General features: G+C 46.8%; 1 protein-coding gene across 1 annotated transcript; it reads left to right on the top strand.

Moving 5' to 3' along the window:
• Positions 1 to 2989: 2989 nt before the first annotated feature.
• LOC104537087 (exonuclease mut-7 homolog) lies at positions 2990 to 20204 on the top strand (the record flags this gene model as incomplete). Its single annotated transcript, XM_010179872.1, has 6 exons — positions 2990 to 3054; positions 6959 to 7126; positions 8747 to 8914; positions 18086 to 18139; positions 19165 to 19304; positions 20104 to 20204. Coding segments are annotated over 6 exons (696 nt in total), but the record flags the coding sequence as incomplete, so codon positions are not given.
• Positions 20205 to 21771: the final 1567 nt, after the last annotated feature.

Below are 21771 nucleotides of genomic sequence, written 5' to 3'. Positions count from 1 at the left end.
GAATTCCTCGTTTCTTTCAGAGGCCAAAATTATGTAGACCTTCACAGTTACATCTGCTGTCCTAGCTGAGGGGTAGCTGGGTCCAACGTGAACTGCAGCATCTTTCCACTCTGGTGGGGCTGGGCAAAAACCTAACGCTGCTGTGTTGTCTCATTTGAGTTTGGCTCTAGGAGTGACTGCTTGGTTTATGTTTAGCCTCTCATCCGTCAGTATTTGCAGGGCTTTGCCAGGTAAGAAAGGAAGCAGCGCTGCTCTGACGCCAGTGGTGAATATTTCAATGTTTTCTCTCCTTATTCAATCCCCATTTTAGAGAAGTGAATGGGAATCGCCTCTTTCTACGCCCAGAGAGCAAAACCTCATGGTCAGGCTGTGCCAGAAGATGGGTGGTTTTGGTTTCCCTGCCCGTGGTTGTCCACTGCTGCCCTGGGTGCCCAACTTTGGTGCATCACCACGTTATGGGGGTGTCTGCTCCATGTTTTGGGAAGGGGGAAGGTTGTTTCCTTGCACGGTGGCAGGCTGGGGACACGCTGATGTGTTCAAAACGGACTGGAGAGACAGTTTCTGTGTGTCCCTGTATTGAAATAAGGGCAAGCTCAGGTTTCAGTCACAGGGAGGTAAGGTAGGAAAAAGTCACGTAAGAAAAGGGCTTGTTTTGTTGGTTGAGGTTTAGAAAGCTTTTTAACAAGTTGAGTTATTGGCTGTATCTGAAGTCAAACACTGCTCCCCTAACTGCTCTCATTTCCTGTATCATTCCGGCTGGTTCCCTGCGTTAATTACAGCTCAGATTTACAGTGTATTTGGTTACACACCGGCTCGCATTCTAATTTATTTTCTCCTGTGTGTATGAATTTCTTTGGGAGCCGGGCCAAGAGGAGAGTGTGTGTGTATATGTGTGTGTATATGTGCAGGCACGCACACACACACGGGCTGAGTTTGACTGCTCGTGGCTAATTTTGTGGGGAGCAGGCATCTGGATTTCCTTCTGGTTTGTTGTAAAAAGAGACTTTTCTTTTTCCAGAGGAGAGGCAGTAGCTGAGAACAGCCAGGGTTTGGACAGTTCAAGATTTCAGAGCAGCCGGAGATGAGAGAAAATATTATCTTATGAATTGTAAATGTGGCATTTTTAATTTGGCTGGTGTTTCCCGGAGGTTAGCGGATGATGGGAACACTCTCATCCTCTTGGCTCAGCCACTGATGGGCTCGCTACTTAAAATATTTTATAAAGGCAGCGCTTCAGAGCTTAGTTGGCCGAGGTAGAGCTTTTCACAGTTGAAGTAGCTTTTTGTGACCTGAAATATGAAGTGAGATGGGATACTGAGCAAGAAATCCAGCATTTAGGAGCTGCAGAGCACAGAAGGCGTCTGAAGGGATGTTTCCTTTTCAGTTTAACATTTTTCCTTTGGCTTCATGAGTGCATAAGAGGAGGTGCACTGAATATATGAGGAGTGCTTTTGGAGAACTCATTCAGGTTTTTAAACTCATTCTTCACATTTAAACTGGTGACTCAGTAGAAGATTTCCATTCAGAATGGTCTGAGTCATGGATTCGTAAGTAAAGCGATTGCAGATTAAATAGAACCACGGATTTAAATGGAACCACAGGTTTAAAATGTTACTGCTTTAAACATGAAATATTCCTAAAGGTTTGGTTCAGAAATATGGTGACTACTGGTGTGATGAGTAATGCTGGTATGATGAGTGATACTGATGTGATGGATGATAATAGATACAGAAGAAGAACTGAATGCAAGTTCTCAAATAGCTTGGGGAAAAATAAAAAGATGAAAAGTCCAAATCACAGAATCCCAGAACGTGAGGGATTGGAAGGGACCTCCAAAGCTCATCCAGTCCAATCCCCCTGCCGGAGCAGGAACACCCAGAGGAGGTTACACAGGAAGGCGTCCAGGCGGGTTTTGAATGTCTGCAGAGAAGGAGACTCCACAACCTCTCTGGGCAGCCTGGGCCAGGGCTCTGTCACCCTCACTGAGAAGAAGTTTCTTCTCCAATTTCAGTGGAACCTCCTGTGTTCCAGTTTGTGTCCGTTACCCCTTGTCCTATCATTGTTTGTCACCGAGAAGAGCCTGGCTCCATCCTCGTGACACTCACCCTTTAAATATTTATAACCATAAATGAGGTCTCCCCTCAGTCTCCTCTTCTGCAAACTAAAGAGCCCCAGCTCCCTCAGCCGCTCCTCAGAAGGGAGATGCTCCACTCCCTTGATCATCTTTGTAGCCCTACGCTGGACTCTCTCCAGCAGTTCCTGTCCTTCTTGAACTGAGGGCCCAGAACTGGACACAATATTCCAGATGCGGTCTCACCAGGGCAGAGTATAAACTTCTTTTGAAATAACTGAGCACTCTTTTTCAGCCTTGCCACCGACCACAGCAACATTTAATCTTTGCCTCAAACACCATCTCGCCCCCCAGCACACAAAGCCTGCCCCGCGCCCACTGAGCAAACACAGCCTGAGCTTCCCAAAATTCACCTGCTCGCCTCTTCCACCCACAGCTTGCAATGGGCTTAACGCTCAGGAGCCGTCTCATTAGACACCAGCGTGTTGCCAACCCTTTCCAACCTGTGCAGGATGCTTGTGGTCCTCTTCTAGGACCGTTTTGGCTAAATACTGAAAGGAGGAGCGGTGGGGGCAGCGGTGGGGCTGTATTGGATGTGCAGCAGTGTTGCAATTTAGTTGTAAATGCCCCCGATACAGCTTTTCAGTACTGGAGCCCGTGTGGGTGTTTAGTTAAAGCCATGCATGGATGGTGGCTGTTATTTTGTGCGGATTTCGGAGCGAGGGGGTTTAGCGCTTTAATCCTGAGTGGCAGTTGGAAGGTTGGTGGTTTCAAACACAGTGGCACGGAGTGGCTGATTTCTCTGGGGCGAAACAATGCCCCAGTGTGTCTGGGCTGCCCGTACAGAGCCAATAAATCTGTTTTGTTTTGTTTTTCTCCCCCCCTTTTCTCTCTCTCTCCCTCTTCCCCCTCCTCCAGGCCAGGACCCGCTCCTTTTGCTGAAAACCCTCCAGCTCCTCTGGACAAAGAAAGAGATGAAGAAGGTAAGGCTGAGCCGCCCCTCCGCGCTGCAGCTCATCACTGCATGCAGAGCATGTCCAGACACAGAGCGCTTAGGTCAGCCCTGCAATTCTTCACCATCGCTTTCAGTTCCAGCGCGCAGGGGAAGAGCCTCCGCGTTTGCTGCGAGAAGCGAGAAGAAAAGGTAGCGCTGTGTGATGTGGAGCGGCTCAGGGGCTCCTGTGAAAGAGCTGGAGTCTACAGAGGGGGGGGGAAATAAAACCAAAGTTGCTTTTGTTCTCTTTTAGACACTTTTTTGGTCCATTAAATGGAGGATCATTGAGGGAGGGGGAAGCATATTCCTAGTAGCTGAAAAAAATGAGGCTTGAAGTCAATAGAAAAGTGCTCTTTGGCAAGTGCAGTGATATCAAAGCCTTCATATTCCGAGTATTTTTACCATTTTTTTCTGTTTCGGTTTGGTTTTGCATTTACAGAGTGGTGAATGCAATTTACACTGCCTAAAATTAGTGCTGCGTTTTTAGACAGCACCCTCTGGACTCTATGCGGAGATTTCTCATAGGGAATAAAATATCCCTCATCTAAATTTGGGAGCTCGAAAACTAACTAAACCACTAGATGCATCAGCTTAGCAGTGAGTTTTCCATGTTTAACTCAGCGTTATTCAGGCAGGTTCATTGCAGAGATTTCTTTCCTAAAAGACCCAAAAGCTGCAGCTCACCACGGAGCCCCCTGGAGCGTGTCCTGTGTGAAATGGCCGCTGTGGCTGTGTACCTTGGTGGACGTGCTCCATCCAGGGCGTTGAGTCACTGTCCTCGTCTGCCGCACGTAGACTTTCCATTACCGATAGTCTGAGGTTCCCAGCCGGGATAACAAAACCACTGGAAACACGGTGTGAGAGGTGCCTTTCCAAACGGCCAGCCACAGACTTGAGCTCAGCAACTCTGATGCCTTCAGCTTTCCATCAAGTTTTGTTAGAGTTGGAAGAAACAAAATATTATTTGTTAGGTCTTGAGGGCAGTTCATCCCACAAAGCAACGGTAGGAAAGAGTAATCATCAAAATATCTCTCCTGTGTACCCTGACTGTGAAGAAAAATATGCAGAGAAAGGCAAAGCCTCCCGTCGACGTGTCCTTGGGCAGAGAGCACCGCAGCTTTCCTGCCCAGGGTGGAAAAGCTTGAGGATCCCCATGAGTCAGCCTGCAGCTCCGCTTGGCCAGGGTTTGGTTCTGGCACTGTCAGCCCAGGGGGATGCGGGGTCTTGCAGGCAGCAGCTCCCCAGCGGGGCAGGGTTGTCCCCATCGGGCCCAGCCTTTGGGCAGGGGCAGAAGCATCTTTCTGGACCCAGAGGATGCATTTCTGAGCCCCGAGGGAAGCCTTTTTAGAGAGAACACAAAGGTTCCGGCGGGGAGCACAGCACAAATGTCCCCAGGGGTCACTGTCACTGAGATGGGCTGGTGCATGCTCAGGACATCGCCACCCTTCAGACATGGAGTGCACCCACAGCAGGTACAGATGCTTTTTTAGGGGCAGCTGCTGCCCTGCCCTCTGTGTGCATCCAACCAGCCCAAATAACCGAGGGAAGTTGACTTAAACACAGCTCAGTCTGCTCCATTGATGTTTACATGGCAGCTGCTTTGCCCTGTGAATCCAAGTCAGTATTGACTATTGGCTCTGGGAGTCCGTTTTCTCCATTATATGATGCCTGCCGGTCTCAAATCAGTGCCCATGAGCAGAAGGAGGGTGCCTGTCCATGGTGTGACCTCAGTTTGGGAACGTGGTTATAAGAAGTGGTCGTGTCCCATGTAGGAAAGACGGATTGGGAATAACCAGGAAGCATCAGCAGACTGCGCTGAGCTGTGTAACTGCAAACAAGGGACCAAAACTGAGCGCAGGAGTATGTAGTCTGAGCATCAGCAAAATTTTCCTATTCCCATGATCTGTCAGGCTGTAGAAATCCCCCAAGGAGCATTCCCTGCCATGGGAATCAATTCAAATGGAAATGGCAGTTACACGTTTGAGAGGAATCCTTCTCTGGCAGAGAGAGGAGCCAGGCAGCGCAGCTCTCTTTCCTCTCTGATTTAGGTGCCTTGTGCCTCTTTTTCCTGTGGGTTTTTTTTCCCCTCTCGGACAGTACACACCGTGGTTGAATTCTGCAGGTTTTTGAGGAAGGCTTTTCCCCTGCTTGTCCAAATCCAGCCGGTACAAAGTCAGGACTGGGTGCAGACACCTTGTTGTGCTCCTGGCAGTTGTGTCGGTGTTTGGAGATGCTCGAGCAGGAGCTGAGCGCTGCGGTGAAAACCCTTGGTCACTCAAAATGTGCTGAAGTGGGGCTCGAGGGGGTTGGGGACGAAAAAAGAGAGGCCATTTCTAAACAGTGCAGCGTAGCTGGCGAGTCGCTTTGTTTTCCTTTGGCTGTTGTGTTGGATATTTGTGGTCGGATAAGAGCTTGCCTTTTCCTTCTGCTGAATCTCGCAGTGAAGCTGGAGCCCTGCGTTCAACGTTGCAAATTCTTGCCACAGGGAAAAATACTTACGGGGTGAAATCTGTTATCTAAAGTCACATCTTTGTTAGTCATCAGCTTTTTCATCCTGCGTTTGATAATCCAGTGAGAAAGAAACGGTTTCAGTTGCAAACGATAGGGTTTTGTGGGTTTTCCAGACATGAAAGACACTATGGAAAATAACCCTTCCAGTAAATATTGTCGATGAATAATGAAAAGGAACAAACTCATTGGCAAATTTGCTGTAGGTTTTCTTTTGTTTTTCCACGTCGCTCTTCAAACTTTATGTTGTTTCCATTGGAAGCTGCGGCTGGGGCCGTCACATACAGTAAATTACAAGTGCTGGCTGCAGGCGGGAACGAGCATCTTTAGGATTTTGCTTTTTTAGCCAGAAAAGAAAGAGAGCAGCTGCTCTCAGTGATTTCTTGTTTTCCGTCTCTGCTTTTGCCTTGCTCCACGCCAGCACATGTACCATGCGGTGAAAGGTCCTGTGTGGGTGCTGAAGGATGCCACTTCTTCACCCTGCCAACCCTCCGAGCTCCTTGGAAACTACTTCTAATGTCAACACTATAACGATATTGCTCGGTACTGCTAATTTATCACTCCTACCAGATGGGTAGTAAGTAGCCTATTAACATTCACAAAGTGAGTGTCCGATTCCTTCACATTTCTAAACGCATCGCCCCGGGATTCCTGAGATTTATGGCGTGGAGTTGTCCCGTGGTGCGAGCCCCCTCGCACGGCCTTGAGCCTCGCGGAGGTGGGCAGTGCCTGCTGGGCGACAGCAGCAGAAAATCCCCTGCTCAGGTGGGTTTGGAGGAAAGGAGTCTGCAGGTTGGCAATTTGACAGGGTTTGAACTCTGATGTTTCTGGCTTTTTAATCTTGTGTGTAAATTCCCAACGGTTTTGATGCTCCCAGATATTCCTGGGAGGTGAGGAGTGCTCAGTCATCGTGGCTGAAGTGACTACAGGGTCAAATATGAAAGTCTGTGCTACAGGAATGAGGAAGAGGAGTTTACGTGCTTTATTACGTAGGTCTGTTAGAAGATGAGTAGGTTTTGGAGCCCGGTTACGTACCTTCAGTATTGCCGTTTTCCTAATAACACCCCTTTCTCCAGCTCACTTCTTTTCTCCCCCTCCCCCAAATCCCAAGCCCCTTTGTCTGCCCCACAGAACAACTTCTCTGTCTTTATGGGATAATTAGTGTGGACAATTGCTGCTTTTCCCATTGGGTTTGAGGTGCAGTGAGCCATGAAGGAATCTGTAATGACATGAAAAGTCACTGGAGGCGCGGATGGTGGCTGAATAGCAACAGTTACCTCTCTGAATAGATTAAATTAAAAAAAATAAAGCTTTGTGTTCGGCTGGGGGAAGGGAGGATTCACTAATCTTTTTGTACATGACAATGTGGTTTTGTGTCTCGGCAGCTCAAGGAAGAAATCAGGCGGGGCTTTGCCGGCCTGGAGGACCCATTGGCAGGACTGCTGGCCATGCTGGAGGGCAGCAGCGATTGGAAGGGGAAGGGGCATTCCCTGGGGTATTGCATCACCAGCGAGCTGCAGCTTTGGATAAAAGAGCATCCTGCTGTTCAACAGGTTAGAAAAAGAGAGAGCCAGGAGAAAGGAGCAGGCAATTGGTTTTCATGTCCCTCAGGCATCCCCAGTTTCACTTTGTTCCAGCATCTCCTCCGTAGTCTCACACAAACACAGAATCACAGAACACAGAATCCCAGACCGTTAGGGATTGGAAGGGACCTCCAAAGCTCATCCAGTCCAATCCCCCTGCCGGAGCAGGAACACCCAGATGAGGTTACACAGGAAGGCGTCCAGGCGGGTTTTGAATGTCTGCAGAGAAGGAGACTCCACAACCTCTCTGGGCAGCCTGGGCCAGGGCTCTGTCACCCTCACTGAGAAGAAGTTTCTTCTCCAATTTCAGTGGAACCTCCTGTGTTCCAGTTTGTGTCCGTTACCCCTTGTCCTATCATTGTTTGTCACCGAGAAGAGCCTGGCTCCATCCTCGTGACACTCACCCTTTAAATATTTATAACCATGAATGAGGTCTCCCCTCAGTCTCCTCTTCTGCAAACTAAACACGGTGTGCTGAGGTGTGAAATGAGTACTGAGGTGGTGTTATCTGTTGTATGCTGGCCTGAAAATGAAATTATATTAGAAGCTGTGATGCAAAAGCTCAGATTCCCCTTCCAGGCTGGGATTTCCATCGTTCCAGATCAAACCGCTTTGATCAAGCATTGATCTCGCAGCCTTTGCTGGGCTGGAGGCTTTCCCACTGGAACTCACATCCCTGCTGTCAGGATAAAACCCGTTGCAGTAATCTACTCTGCACATCCTTCCAGTTCTGCAAATAGAAGCCAGTTACTGTACGATTGCTTAACTCCCGCCATATGGTGGGGGGAGCTTTTATCACCGGGAATGCAGAAAATGGTAACAGTATGGCTTTTCAGCAGCTGAATGATGAGCTTTGTGACATTGGGTCATCAGATCATACATCCTAATGTCTACCATTCCTTACGCTTTCATGCATTCTGACCTCCTGAGATTTTATCTTTTTTTTTTGTACGCTGTTGGCTCTGAACTGCAAGACACTTTTGTATTTGTGTGGTTTCGTTTCCCATTTTTCCGAGTGGCTCTTTTTAGCTGTTGAGCTCTGCCATTGCGAAGTGCAGTGCTACTGGCACTGAAATTCCTGTGCCATGAGAGAACGACCGTGTAGGAACATAAGGATTAAAACTTGTATCTGTGCAGCTTTTGTCGGTGCTTTTGCTTTTCCTGCCCTTCTCGCACCCAGGAGCAGGCCTGGGAATGCAAATTGAATTCTTATGCCTGATAGGTGAGATCTCCCTTGAGGGGAGATGCTGGATCCAAAGATTTTCTGCTGGGAACCAGAGGGGAGAATTTCTAAATAGCTGCGTTAGTAAAAGAGGGCATTTTTCCAGTTTCATGTTTTACTTTTGCACAAGGCCATATGCCTCTTCCAGAATTACCCCGCAAACATTTCGTGTTTTTAAATCGGTCGCCGTGACAAAAAATGCGTCCCATATTGTTCTGATTTCTGCTTGCAGACTCCGTGGGGAAATTGGAGAATCCCTTCCCAAGGAATTGGCTTATTCCACTGTTTAAACAAGCTGCGTTTTCAACTGCCGTTGAATCGTAGCCATCTTGACTAAATCTGCCCTTGATTTCTTTTTTTCTTTCTAGTCTGGCACCAAGCTGAAGAAGCTGCAGGCCCGTGTACTCAGAATACTACCCCAGTGCCCAGCTAATCTTCTTGACCCTCTGATTAGCATTTACCAGCTCCATACAGCCGACCGGAACTATTTGCTTGGACACGTCAGTCATCTTTATCACAGGGGCGATTACAAAGAGGTGGGTCATGTCTTTCAAATAAATTTACCTACCCCGGCTCCCCGGTTCGCTCTTAATGTCTGTGTCCTTTTTTTTGTTTTGGATGCATTTCAATGTGAATTCCGTTTTCGTCGCAGCAGCTGCACGCTGTGAATGGTGCAGCTTAGCGTGGGCTTCCCGCGTACCCGAGCGGGCTCCGCTCAGCCGCGGTTTGAGTGCAGGATGCCAGGGAATCCTTCCTCCACCCCTCTTCTGACCTTTGGAAGTAATAGGTTAATAGGGTTTAATTTGGAGAATTTAAGGGGATGGTTGTGTTCTTTTTTTGTTTGTTTTCCTTGTCCCTGGCAAGAAAAGAAGGGGGTTTAGTGGTTGGTCATAGACCTGCTGCGCTATCTCCTGCAGCGAGGAGGGGTTAGAAAAATCTCACTGCTCCCACGTGATGATCCTGCCCAAAGGGTTCTCAGTCTGAGGAGTTTCGAAGCCTCTTTACCATTGAGGCTCATATTCAAAACTCAAAATACTCATGTATTTCAATTTGAGTGGCTGATGCTGGCAGGAGTTCACCGAACCCAGGATTTGGTGTTTTACCCAGTGGTTTAGAGGACTTTGCAGCATTTCTAGCATCACCATGAAGTCTTGATAGCCTTGTGAGTGTTCTCGTGAGCAAACTGCAATGCTGTTCATGCCGCTTCTTACAAGGCAAAAACCATAGGTTTATTTTCTTGAAAGGAAGATGGTTCACATCGGTGATGTGGAACAGCTTGATCTTGTTTAGCAAAAGAAAAAAATCAAGTAGCGTTTTAAAAATTCTATTCTTCAGCAAAGCCAAATTCCCAAGTGAGATTGTAGAAATCCATTCTTGGTGATTTCTCTGAATACTGAAACAAGGACATTTCATATTTGATTAGAAATTCCCAGGTAGCTGCTTGAAACTCTTTTACTCAATAAGGTTTTGAACATGAACGTTTGAAAATCCTAACAGAAATGTAGTATTCGCCTACATTCAAGTGTGATTCTTAAGTTCACAGCTCCACAGATGTTTATTGTTGTCATTAGAAATGCAGTTCTTTCTAGATCTGGTTTTGGAAAGCTCTGATTTTGTTTTGGTGGAATTGTTTTTCTGTCCTTTCTTCCACAGAAAAGCTCATTTAGCAGCCATTCCCAGTGTGAAGAACAGGAAACCTCAACTGTCGCTTACCCTCAGCCATAACTTTCTTCTAGTTTTGTTTTGTCGCCAGAAGGATGAATAGAATTATCTTCAAGAATAACAGGAAATCTTTCACTGCCCCTGGGGACTGATCGTACCTAAGTTCACAGCAACTAACCCCAAAAAACCTGGGACTTGGGCTCTGAGCGCTGGCAGTGACTGTGGCGTGTCCGTTCATCCTGCTCTTCCCTGTCAGTAAAGCAGATTCACGTGTGGGATTTTTGGCTCTTCCGTCTCTCACCTGAAAGGACAGAAATCCTTATAAATCCTTGCTGAGTTCACATTTATTTTATAAATAAAATAAGACACCAGGCATTTCTTCTAGAGCACATCATTCCCTGTGCCTCTCTGGATGCATTTCCCACTGTGGTGCGTGAACCATGAGGGTCCCCAGCTCTGCTCTGGGAGTTAAGGCTCCTTTCCCTCACAGAGGTTTTAGAGAAAGATCTCTTCAGAAAACGAGATCCCAGAGGATGGCCATGGCAGTTATTTGTTTCTCGAGCACATCTGGCCCTCCCCATCTGCCTTGTTTTAGTAGAGCTGGCCAAAAGCTGAACCAGTTTGTGAATGGCAGCAGGGTGCGAGTGCCGTGGGGTGGCAGGGAAACCATCGACCGCACATAGGCAGGGTCTGGTGGAAGATGGCGCGGGTGGAGGTAACTTTATTCTGATTTAGCAGCTTAAAATCGCAGCTGTGGTGAGGAGGCACCCGATGGGGAGCACTGGCCAGGGGATGGCACTGCTGCTCCCATGATGCACAGAAATGAGCTGATGCGGTGAGTGGAAGGAAAAAGCAGGGACGTAGAAGTGGGGTTTTGAGATGTCTGGCCTGTTTGGGGTTTTTAGCCGTTCTTTTGTGAGTGGGGTTTGCAGCTGCTGGAGGAGCAGGGCAGTGAGGGGCCTTGCAGGGCCCTCTGGAGCTGCACAAGGGGCTCCCGGGCCTGCTCCTCACGGCCCACACGGCATCAAGAGACAGCGGGTCTGACCGTCCCGCTCAGGTGGTGCCAGGTGAAATGTGGTGGCTTTGTCCATTCTCAGGAGCTCTGGGAAGCCCCAGGCCATGGCTCCATGCCGCCCTCACCCCGGGCCGTCCTGGGCTGTGCCACAGCCCGGTCGCTGGGCCTGGTGGACGGCTTTGTGGGAAGGGCAATGGCTGCTGGTGGGGCCGGGACAATGCGGGGATTCAGCAGACCGGGGGTAATGCAGTGCGAGCGAGTCTGTGAGAGGCCCTGAATAGGCCAGGCTGTGCTTGAGAAGAATGAGGGGTAGGCAGAAGGCAAGCTAGTGTTTCATGGTCATCTTATGTTACACTTCAGCCTTTCAAAGAGTGTCTGGGGCTGCTTGAATGAACCTCTCTTGCACTGCGAATGCGGGAGCCTAAAGACAAAGGGGACTCTTGTCACTCGCAGGCCCCTTTCGGGAATAAAAGCCATTGTCACATGAACAGGGGCAGTCTGGCAGGCTGTGCATGCTTCAGTGCCCCATGATATCGCTAAGTCTCAGCAGAAATCACATTCAGGGCCCTGTCAGCTTTGATTAGCGGGGTCTCATGACTTAATGTGCTGCGATATTTCATGTCTAAGGGTGGCGGCTGTCTTTCTGTGGGATGAATGCCCTCTATTGTCCACTGAGTTATTTTATTTACATTTTTTAAACAGCTTATAAAGGTAAAAAGATAGCTGCGCTTAAAGGAAAAAAAAAATCAAATTCCTTTGCTTCTGGATCAGTCGTGAGTGCTGCTTGGGTCAGATACAGTGAAACTTGTTTTCACAGTCAGCATCAAAGTTCTCGTCTTGTTTAACAGCTTTATAGTAAATTCTGAACAGGTGGCAGTGGAGCTGGGTTTAGGAAGGAAACAATAAATAATCTTTTTAGCCTCTGACAACCAGAAATATTCCTGGGCCTGAGAGAGCTCCCGCTCTGACTCCTCTGCATCGGTGACCAGCAGCGTTTTTCTCTTCTTCATGGGTTTGGTTCTTAAACAAGAATATTGGACGAAGCCATTGGTGGGATGGGGAGTATTGAATTTTTACAAGTTTTTTGGTGGTTGTCCATCTGGGTTTCTCTGTTTTCCAAAGCAGAGTACATCTTTTCTACTAATTTGTAATCCATTAGTTCTGCCAATAGTGAGGGTTGATTCTGTATGTTAAATTCAGTTAACGTTTGCTCTTTCGATTGAGATAAGGTGGGTTATCTCTTAAAATTCAGTTGTTAAAATTTGTCATCAAATAAGTTGGCGTACCCAGGGAAAAAGCTCTGTAGACACGGATTTTGTCAGCAATTCATAACTCCTAGAGAAATAATTGATATTTCAGTTGAAAGGATGGTTGACCAAAGAGTTAAACTTAAAGGAATGCAAACATAGGAAGGTGTAGAAATGCGTAGTTCAGTCACCAGCGTGACCTTAGATTTTCAATTTGATTTTGAACACTGATTCAGAGATGGTTTTGGTTTCGGTCCTACTTCGTGCATGGTGGTTGAGTACGCACGTGTATTTTTGCAGATCTGTCAATGCAGATCAGTGTTAAAGTCGACTGAGCACATCAGTGGATATTCAGATTTTGGATTTCTTCACTCTGACTTTTTTGAGCTGTTCTCAGGGTGGTGAAAATGTCTCTGATACTGCTGCTTTGTGTACATTTGAATTTCTTCGCTTCTTTTAAATTAAAACCAGTAATTGTTAAGAAAAACAAGGGAAATGTTACTGGGGATATTTCTCCTATGTGGATGCTCAGCCTCAACTCTTTTTTCCTCTTAATTCACTCCTAAAGGACGGCTTTAATGGCGCATTAGCTGCTAGATTAGTGCTACTCCAGGACAGAGGTAGCCAACCTGCAGCCATGGACCACTTTGCCTCCTGCTCCTGTACACCAACTTCTAGAGCTGTCTCTGCTGTGGGTGTCTGGTGAGGTGCTTGGGAAGGAGCTACAGTGTAGTGACAGCAATTCACATGGTGGTACCTGCTCCTTCTGCCAGCGTTTCAGGGCTGTCATCAGGCAAGCAGGCTCTTGGAAAAGGAGTGCGGATGTGCAGCAGACCCAGCCATGGAGAGAGTCTGGGTCTGGAGGATCTGGTGCTGGTGGGTGCCCTGTGCAGTGCTCTAGAGGGTCAGGCGGTTGTGAGGGTGCAGTGACTGGTTGAGCCAGGTTTAAAACTGCTTTGGGTGAGCAGAGGAAGGCAAATGTGGGAAGCGTTTGTTTCAGTTCCCTCTTCCCTCACGTGTCCACGCACTTATTCCAACCTTGACTTTTACATCTCTCGCTAAGACCCTTAGCAACCTGTCACTGCTTCGCTTTGAGGGTCTCACTCCCTATAAAATATGCTTATTCTCTCCCGAAAGTGAACCTGGGAAATCTCATGTTGTTCTCATTGCTGAAGATCTTCCCAAAGACAGCTGTGTATTTTACGTGCTCTTTAAGCAGGAAGCAATTAAACATCTAACCTGATGTCACCCGCTCTGCAGTGATGCACTCCGAGAGTTTCAGCAAAGCTGACTAGCCACAGGTTTGAGATGAGTGATTCCAAAACACAGAACAGATGTTCCCAATGATTAATACATGATGTGCCTTTTGCTCAATTATTTCTACCATTATTACTTATCCAGACTTTGATCACTGTGATTTTCCTCGAGCTGACATTGGATCCTCCTCTGCAAAGTCCCCTTCTGTCGTTTTGGTCCCTTCTGTGGGTTTTCAGAAATTCCTTCACCGTTGGTCCAGAAATACACCACTAAGTCAGGCACGGGCGTATTTACCTTTGTGCTGTCCCAACTTGCTTGCAGCAGAGCTAAGTAATGCAGGAGTCATCAGAAACCACTCGTGTCTGTCCTGCATCACCACTCCAAGCAGTGCAACTGGCACAAGGTTATTCCTCTGATGCTAACCCCCACCGTGGGAAAACTGCCTAAATTCTCGGTGTAGACACCACCCAAGTGCACATGCCCTTGCAGATAAGATCTGGTGTGGCTTCCTGCGCTTCGTGCTGTCTATGGAAAGAATCGGCGTTTTGAGATGAGGCAGAGCCAATTGCATTCAAAACAAGCCGAGAGGATCAGGTATTGGTGCAGGGCGCTCTGGGCTTGTGTGCTCGCTTCAAAACGCTCCCCGTTTTCCCATACTCTTGTTTTTGCCATCGCATGACTCCAAGAGTGGTCTGGTGCTTGTGGCTTGGCCCAAATGCGTCAAGTTTGGGTAACTTCCTCCACCCTATGGTCAACGCACCTCCACACGTTTTAGATGTAATTTAATGTAGTATTGCCCAGCTTTGAATTCTTCCCCATCCTCATGCACCTCTCCCATGCTTTATTTTTAGGTGTTTATCCTTGGGAAACAAAACTATTACAAAATGTCCAAGTATGATTTTTGCTTTCGTGATAATCAGATCCAAGAATGACCTGAAGCTCTCTGAGGACAGCGAGAAGACTCCCAGATTTTGATGGGCTTTGAATCAGGCCCATCACCTTTTCTCCATGAAGCGGTGGCTTCATTTTGTACCTGTCCCATATACACCTGGGGGATGCAAGGAAAGAAAGGAAGCAACCTTTGCCATATTTCTGTTATGATCTGGGGCAGGAGGGTTTTAGTTACAGGTTAAACACTTTTATGTGTAGCAATAATGTTAATAATGCAAAATCTTTGCTGTTATTGTAGATGCTAGAAACTCTCAGGGTATTAAATAAATGTACTTTTGTGGCAAGGCTACAGGACTGAAACATCCGCTATAGTCTGAGGGAGGGCGAATAGACCCTGAGAAGCTGATGAGATGTTAGCACTCACCAGAGCTTTCCCATATTAGGTTGTTTTGCTCTTATCGATGCCCTGGTGACGTGGAGGAGGTGTCTGCAGCCCAGGGTATTTGTTGCCCTGCTGATCCATGTGGGTCTGAAGACCTGCAGTTGGATTAATGTGATTTTAGCTTCCAGCTCCCCTGGCTGGTGTTGCAGCACTGCATAAAGGGAAACCCGCATTTCTGGGGTTGGGAGGGGGATTCTCACCCTGTTGCTGCCTGTGTAATTGAAGTGTTTGTTTTCTAACTAAAGAACGAGTCTGCGAATGAGGTGTTGCTTTTCTGGAGATCTTATCAGCTCTAAACAGACTGTTAAAAATAGGGTCGTTTTACACAAAACTTGTTTGTGGAGTGAAACAATTCAAAACACGATAATAACAAAACAAAGCCTTAAAATAGCTCCGAGTCCAGACCACAGGCGCAGCTGCCAAGCACTTTCATCTTTATTGCAGTTACTCATATCTCTTCTCTTAGGATTCCTATTGTAAACACGCTGATGTTATCTCGCTATTCAGCCAGCCCCTGTAACTGCACCCTGCGATCCGCCGGCTTGTTTGTGTGAGGACCCGGGTCGTGCCCATGGTGTTCCCTGCCAGCAGCACAGTTTGGCTGCTCCATCACCTACACCGTTCACTGGGTGACGTTAAAACGATGTTCAAAACCAGTTTGTGTGATCTGCTTGAAGTCCCAGTGACCGCAGCGGTGGTGGCGGCGTGCGCTGGGTCTGCCGTGGCTCTCCTTGCTCCGGTTAAATGAATATTCCCTGCTCTGCACCCTTTGGTAGGGGTAGGATGTACATCCAGTGAAAGAGGGAAACCTAAGCTGCTCATCTGATTGAGTCACCTGTACGGTTCGTAGAGATGGAGATAAAACTGTGCCTTTTAGATAACAGTTCTGCAATTAGGTTAATCTGAACGTGCATGTGAGCATTAAAAAGCTGTTAGGGAAAGCACTGTCTGCTTGCATGTTAAAACTAACGGATTACTTGTTCAATAACAGCTACTAATGAGGTCAAATGGCAAAACAAGATTTTGAGAGTTGCAAGCCTTTAAATTTTTTTTATTTCTGCAAACTGAGATGGCTGGGAGGAAAATTAAAGCAGCTGCAAAGAGACCCAAACCCCTTCTTCAGGTCCAAAACAGAAGCAGCAACCTTCAACTTGTGTGCAAGTCGTGAATAAATGCTCGTCTTGAATTTTGTGGTGTTAATCTGATAATTTGAGAGAAAAGGTACTTGGTGCTGATGGAGCAGAGCAGCGCATTAGACTCTAATGAGGTGGAATAGCTACGAAATCAGGAGTAAGGAGGGCTTTGGTTGAAGGTTTAGCTGGGCTGAGCAGTGTTGGTGCGCCTGGTTTGTAGTGTGCAGTTGCTGTGTTAGTGCTGGTTCCTGCCTTTGCCACGTAAAGCTCTTCTGTTGGTTTCTGGTCTGGGGATGAAGCCTGGACTGTTGTTCATGCAGTGATTGTTTTGTGTTAAAAAAACAAACACCTCCAAAAAACCCAAAACAAAAACAACCAACCAAAGCCAAGAAACAAACCCAAACCCAAACAAACAGGAAAAGAAAAGTTTTCCCACTGATAACTGGGAATTTCTGTTCTTTCTGGACAGTAACATTGAGCGATTGAACTTGTACAGCGCGTGTTGGTTGTCTGCTTTTGTGCACCCAGGCGTCGATGCAGTGGCTGAAATGCGTGGATGAATTTCCCAGGAGGTAACACCATCCACGGCTCCTGTGAGCTGTGGGGTTTGCTCGGCTGGGTCTGCAGATCCTGTGCTGAGCTCAGCTCAGGTGTCCTTCAGTGCCAGGAGACATCACCAAAAACACGTTTCAGGGTGTGCTCCTACCCCTGCTTAGGTTATTCTGCTGGTCAGACTTTCCTATAACGTTTTCATGCAGGTGAAGATTTGCGTTTCCTTGAGGGGAATGCACATTTTCACTGCTTGATGTTTGTTTACATACTCTAACAAATCACACCACTCTCAAACAGGGCTGTTCTGACACCCGTATCCATCATTTCCATGCTCTTTCTCTCAAATTAAAATCAAAACCAGACGACACAGAGACCTGCAGAAGATGAGGGCTTTTCCTCTAAGCCCCAACACTGGTTTTATCCTCATCTGAATAAACGGGCATTTGTTCACTCGGTAGATTATGGACTCTGTCTTGTTGTTGCTTAGCATTACGTGCCTGCTGCCATAGGGTTGGAGATGTCCTGCTTTCAAACATTGCTTACAACCATTTTGGAATGAAAATACAGCCCAGCTTTGCTAAATAATTAGGATACTTCATGTAAAACTTCCTCATTACCGGGTTCCCAGTTACATCCATCCTGGCACACAAATGCGCTCGAAGGCTCCTTGCTCTCCCAGCTCTATTTACTGGAACAATAAACTATATTAAAGAACACCATGATATGCTTATTCGGTATTTGAGATCTGAGTATTCTCACACGCTACAGAAATTAGACACTATTAACTGCTTCAAATCCTAATTAGTTGTATGCCTCCCAAGCAATGCACAGGTAGATCTTAATGGATTTCGGTAATCTCCAAGCTGGGGCAGGGTAAGCAGCGGCTGAACCAGTTCTTCCTGCAGCCAAAGTTACTGCAGTTCACCACCAGTTTGGAGTTAATTTGTGATCGGGGCAGGTCTTGGCTTATCAAACATTTGTAGATACCACAAAAGGGGGAAAAAAGAGTTCTTGCCATCTCGCTGACATGGGTGAACCGTAGCGCTAAGACCTCTTGGATTCAGGGTCTTTTAAATCTTGAGCTGCTTTGCCAAAGTGCAACCGTTTTCCAAACTTTAAAAGGCACACCAAGATGGATAAAGTTACCTCGGAAAGATATGGTGTGTCTGGTGTTTTTTACCATTATATTGATAGAAAATATCCATCTTAGCCGGTTTTCTCCAAGCATTTCACGTTCTCTCTTTCTTTCTGCCAGACAACTTGATCTTCAGTATTGGCTCCGGGCTGTGCTGCTGCTCAGAATATGCAGCTCTGCCAGCAGCGTTCTCCTGCGTTTCCAAATGGGTTTTATGTGGCCAAATGTTTATGTGATTTGTGCTTCAAAATTTAACGGAAATAATTAACACATTAAAAATTTGTATCATGGCATATACGCTTTGCTTTGGAATAACGCCCGCTTACCCGCTGTGGTTCTTCTCCTAAATACACACATTTTTTGTATTTTCTAGGCAGCCATACTGAGCATTAAGCTAAAATTACAGCCAGATCAAGATGTGGAGAAGGTGAGTCATTTCCTCTGCAGGCTTCTCTGTCATCAGATCCACCTCTCATTAAGCAGAAGATCCACCAAGGCCGTCCAGGTTGTGCTGCCTTCCACTTAAGGCTTTACTTTGTTCCCAAGCATTTCGGCTGCATTGCTGATGTACCCCTATAGCTAGGGAAGTGGCAGAGTGGATTTTTTAGACCCTATTACAGCTTACTGGAGTGTTTTGCTAACTGCAGCCACTGTTATAGAAAATTCTCGCTGTGTTCTTGACAAATGGTTATTGCCGTGATGGAGTTCAGCGTTTGCGCTATTTTGAAGCTTATTAGGAGTTGTCAGGGCCTCTGGAGCTCCCCCAGTGCAACCCCTGCCAGAGCAGGATCACCAGAGCAGTCACACAGGAACACGGCCAGGGCTTTGGGTGTCTCCACACAAGGAGACTCCACAACCTCTCTGGGCAGCCTGGGCCATGCTCCAGAACCCTCACACTGACAAACTTTGGCCTCATCTTCAGCTTGAACCTCCTGTGCTCCAGCTTGGGACCATTGCCCCTTGTGCTGGCATTGGCCATCCCAGAGCAGAGCCTGGCTCCTTCCTCCTGACACTGCCCTTTCCCAATGGATCCCCAGGAATGAGGGCACCCCTCAGTCTGCTCTGCTCCAAGCTCAAGAGCCCCAGCTCCCTCAGCCGCTCCTCAGCAGGAGATGCTCCACTCCCTGCATCATCTCTGTGGCCCTGCTGGACTCTTTCAAGCAGTTCCTGTCCTTCTGGAGCTGAGGGCCCAGCACTGGACACAAGATTGCAGCTGTGGTGTGAGCAGGGCAGAGCAGAGGGGCAGGAGAACCTCTCTGCCCTACTTGTGTTGAAAACGTCCCATCACTCTTTTAGGCAGCACTGGTTGATTAAGCAGGGAGGTTGTCACTTGCTCTTGCCAGCTTTTGCTCTGCAATGTCATGGATCTCCTCCACGTGCTGCAGTGCTCAGGCTGCACAACGTGGTGCTCAAAGGCAGGGCACAGCACTTTAATGTCATCTCTTCTCCTAGATGTGTACGCCACTACTGCTCCAAGATAAAACTAACCTGGTGGAAGATTATGTGGGAGAATATCCCGAGCTCCAGAGGAAGCTCTTGCAGATCCTGGACACGTGGTGTGAACCTGGTTTTAATGTCAGAGACATCGCAAGGTAGAAATGTTTGTTGGCTCTCTAAACAGCTGGGGCCACCTTGCTGTCAGAGCACAGCACGTTCCCTGGTTGTCTATCTCAGATCGTTTCTCAGCACCATGCAGTGCAATATATTCACTTTTCAGCTGAGGAAGGGGAAATTCTGGTCCCTGTGCCAGAGTCTTCTCCAACGCCTCAGCCTGTAAATAGGGGGATCATTCCTATTGACAGCTGCTTGGTTCCTGCCAGGAGAGAGGAGTGCGAAATGAAACCTGTGCAGTAGATCTTAGCAATATAACAATATCAAAGCTTCCTCCAGGAGGTTGTAGCAATCAAGACTCTCGTGCTTTGCTACAGAGAAGGGTGAGTTTCAGTATCGGTTGTACAGGTTTTGCAGGAAGATAATACTGTGATGAAGTGGCAGAAAAACAAGAGATGCGAGTGGTTAACCTTCGTGTGCTCATGAAATAGCCGTGTGTGTTTTAATTTATAAATTACCTCTCACTGGAACAGCTCCTGTCAGTCACAGAGCCAACAGTACAGTCAAAATCTCACTGTAGGTGCAATAGTTGCAGTCTTAGTTCTGAGAGAGGACAAGAGGCAGTTGCTCACTTTCTCTTTATTTAAAATAAGCTTCAGTCATGGATTTTAGGAAATGTGTGTGGTTGTATTGTTGGCTTTTTGCTGTAACCTGGGAAAGGTTCGTACCAACTGGTCCTACCAACACCTAGCAAACCCTCATACCTCTACTGTTAAATACCTCCTATTTGGGAAACATACTTACATGGATTTCTTTCTCATTTTGTTTATTTGCTTACAGACAATACCAAGGCCTGTCCAGGTACAAACCAGATAAATTTAACCGCAAAATACTAAGCAAGCTGGTCTTCAGGCTCCTCGACCGATATAACGTAGATCCAGGTATGTGATATTGCAACACGTTGTGGAGTTATCTCCCCGTAAGGAACAGATGAAGCCAATTTGTCTTCTTCCGTGTTCAGCAAGGAATCCCTGCTGTAATTTATCATGGGGACTTTCAGGCTTTAATTAATGATATTGAAAAACAAAGCTGGTAAGTTATGGGAATTATCACTTTGTGCTGTCGAAGAATGAAGTGCTTGTGACTAATAGGCTGCTTCTTCCACAATATGAAATAAATCTTGACCTCAGAATGGCTCTATGTAAACACATGATGGTCAGCTTTGAGTTATGACTCCATTCCACTCCCATAAGAGGCAAGTCATCATTCATCTGGGGATCTGTTTTCTTGAGTTACGGGTCCGTCAGCTGGGAAGAGATAACCCTTGGGAAACAGGAGCCTCTCAGCCCTTTGTACTCTTTGCATAAACTGGGGTTGATGGTAGGGATTTTTAGGGCTCTTGCAGCCTTCTGAGAGAAGTGTCACATTTACCTCACTGAATAGATCTGCTTCACTATCTAACAAAATCTACTTGGTTTTGCTTTTGAACTGTTGATCTTCTTTTTTTCTCTTTGAGACCTTGCATCAGACACCTTTCTGTGCACCGTTAGGTTTTACCCTGCGAAGCTTTCCATCACCAGCCCAAGATATGCAATTCTCTTTTCTTGGACTGAACAGTGTTTTCTAACCACAAATTGTGTGCTTATTACACCTGGCAGCAACACCGTATTTCATATTAATTGCACATCTTCAGACTGGTGTTCAAAAGTTAATAAGATAATCCTTACAAACCCTCGTTGGAGGATAAGTGAATATAATTAAGCTAAGCACATTGGTGTGTAAGCTGAGACATATGGGGAGGCGATTTATTTAAAATCTAAAACCTTCCCAGGAGTTTACTGATCTTCAGTAGACTGTATTGTCTTTTATGATCTGTAAAGAGAATTGAGTTGTTCCCTTTTCCTTATGAAAGATCCACCAAAGGTATGATACTGATTGTAGAGGTGAAGTGATATACCCATTCACATGCAAAATCCTGAGAAATTAAAAAATAATGAGCTATGACAGGGGCATGTGGCTCTCTGTGGGACGGTAGCATGCCTCAGCCTGGTGATGGTGTCCTACATCTTGTAGGTGCTGCTAATAACAGCCAGACCTTGCCGGTGCTCCACAACACATCACGGTGTGGAGGTTCCCTGACGTAGATACAGATCCCATTCCTGCCTGTGCTGCCAGAGAGTCATTTATCCCATGCAAACTGCAGTGTCTACAGTGCAGGATAAGTCACTTTCTAGAGAGGGCTGTGGGGCTCTATTGATGTGCAAGGGGATGTGGGCTCTACTGATGTAGACAAGATGCCAGATTTGGGGCAGCTGAAACCAGTGCTGGATGAGTCATAGTGCCATGTATGAAAGTAGGTGTTTATTTTTTATGTATTACCACATGTAATTCAGAGGAGGATTTCACACTTTGCTGAACTGTGGCTGTCTTAGTCTCCTTTGAAATGCTTTGGAAGGGGATGAATGCCTACAGAGGAATTTCTCCATTCTTTAGTGGAAGTAAATCTGA

This window comes from Mesitornis unicolor, unplaced genomic scaffold (assembly GCF_000695765.1).
Source record: "Mesitornis unicolor isolate BGI_N332 unplaced genomic scaffold, ASM69576v1 scaffold2992, whole genome shotgun sequence".
NCBI lineage: Eukaryota > Metazoa > Chordata > Aves > Mesitornithiformes > Mesitornithidae > Mesitornis > Mesitornis unicolor.
This window is presented reverse-complemented; position numbering and strand designations above follow the sequence as displayed.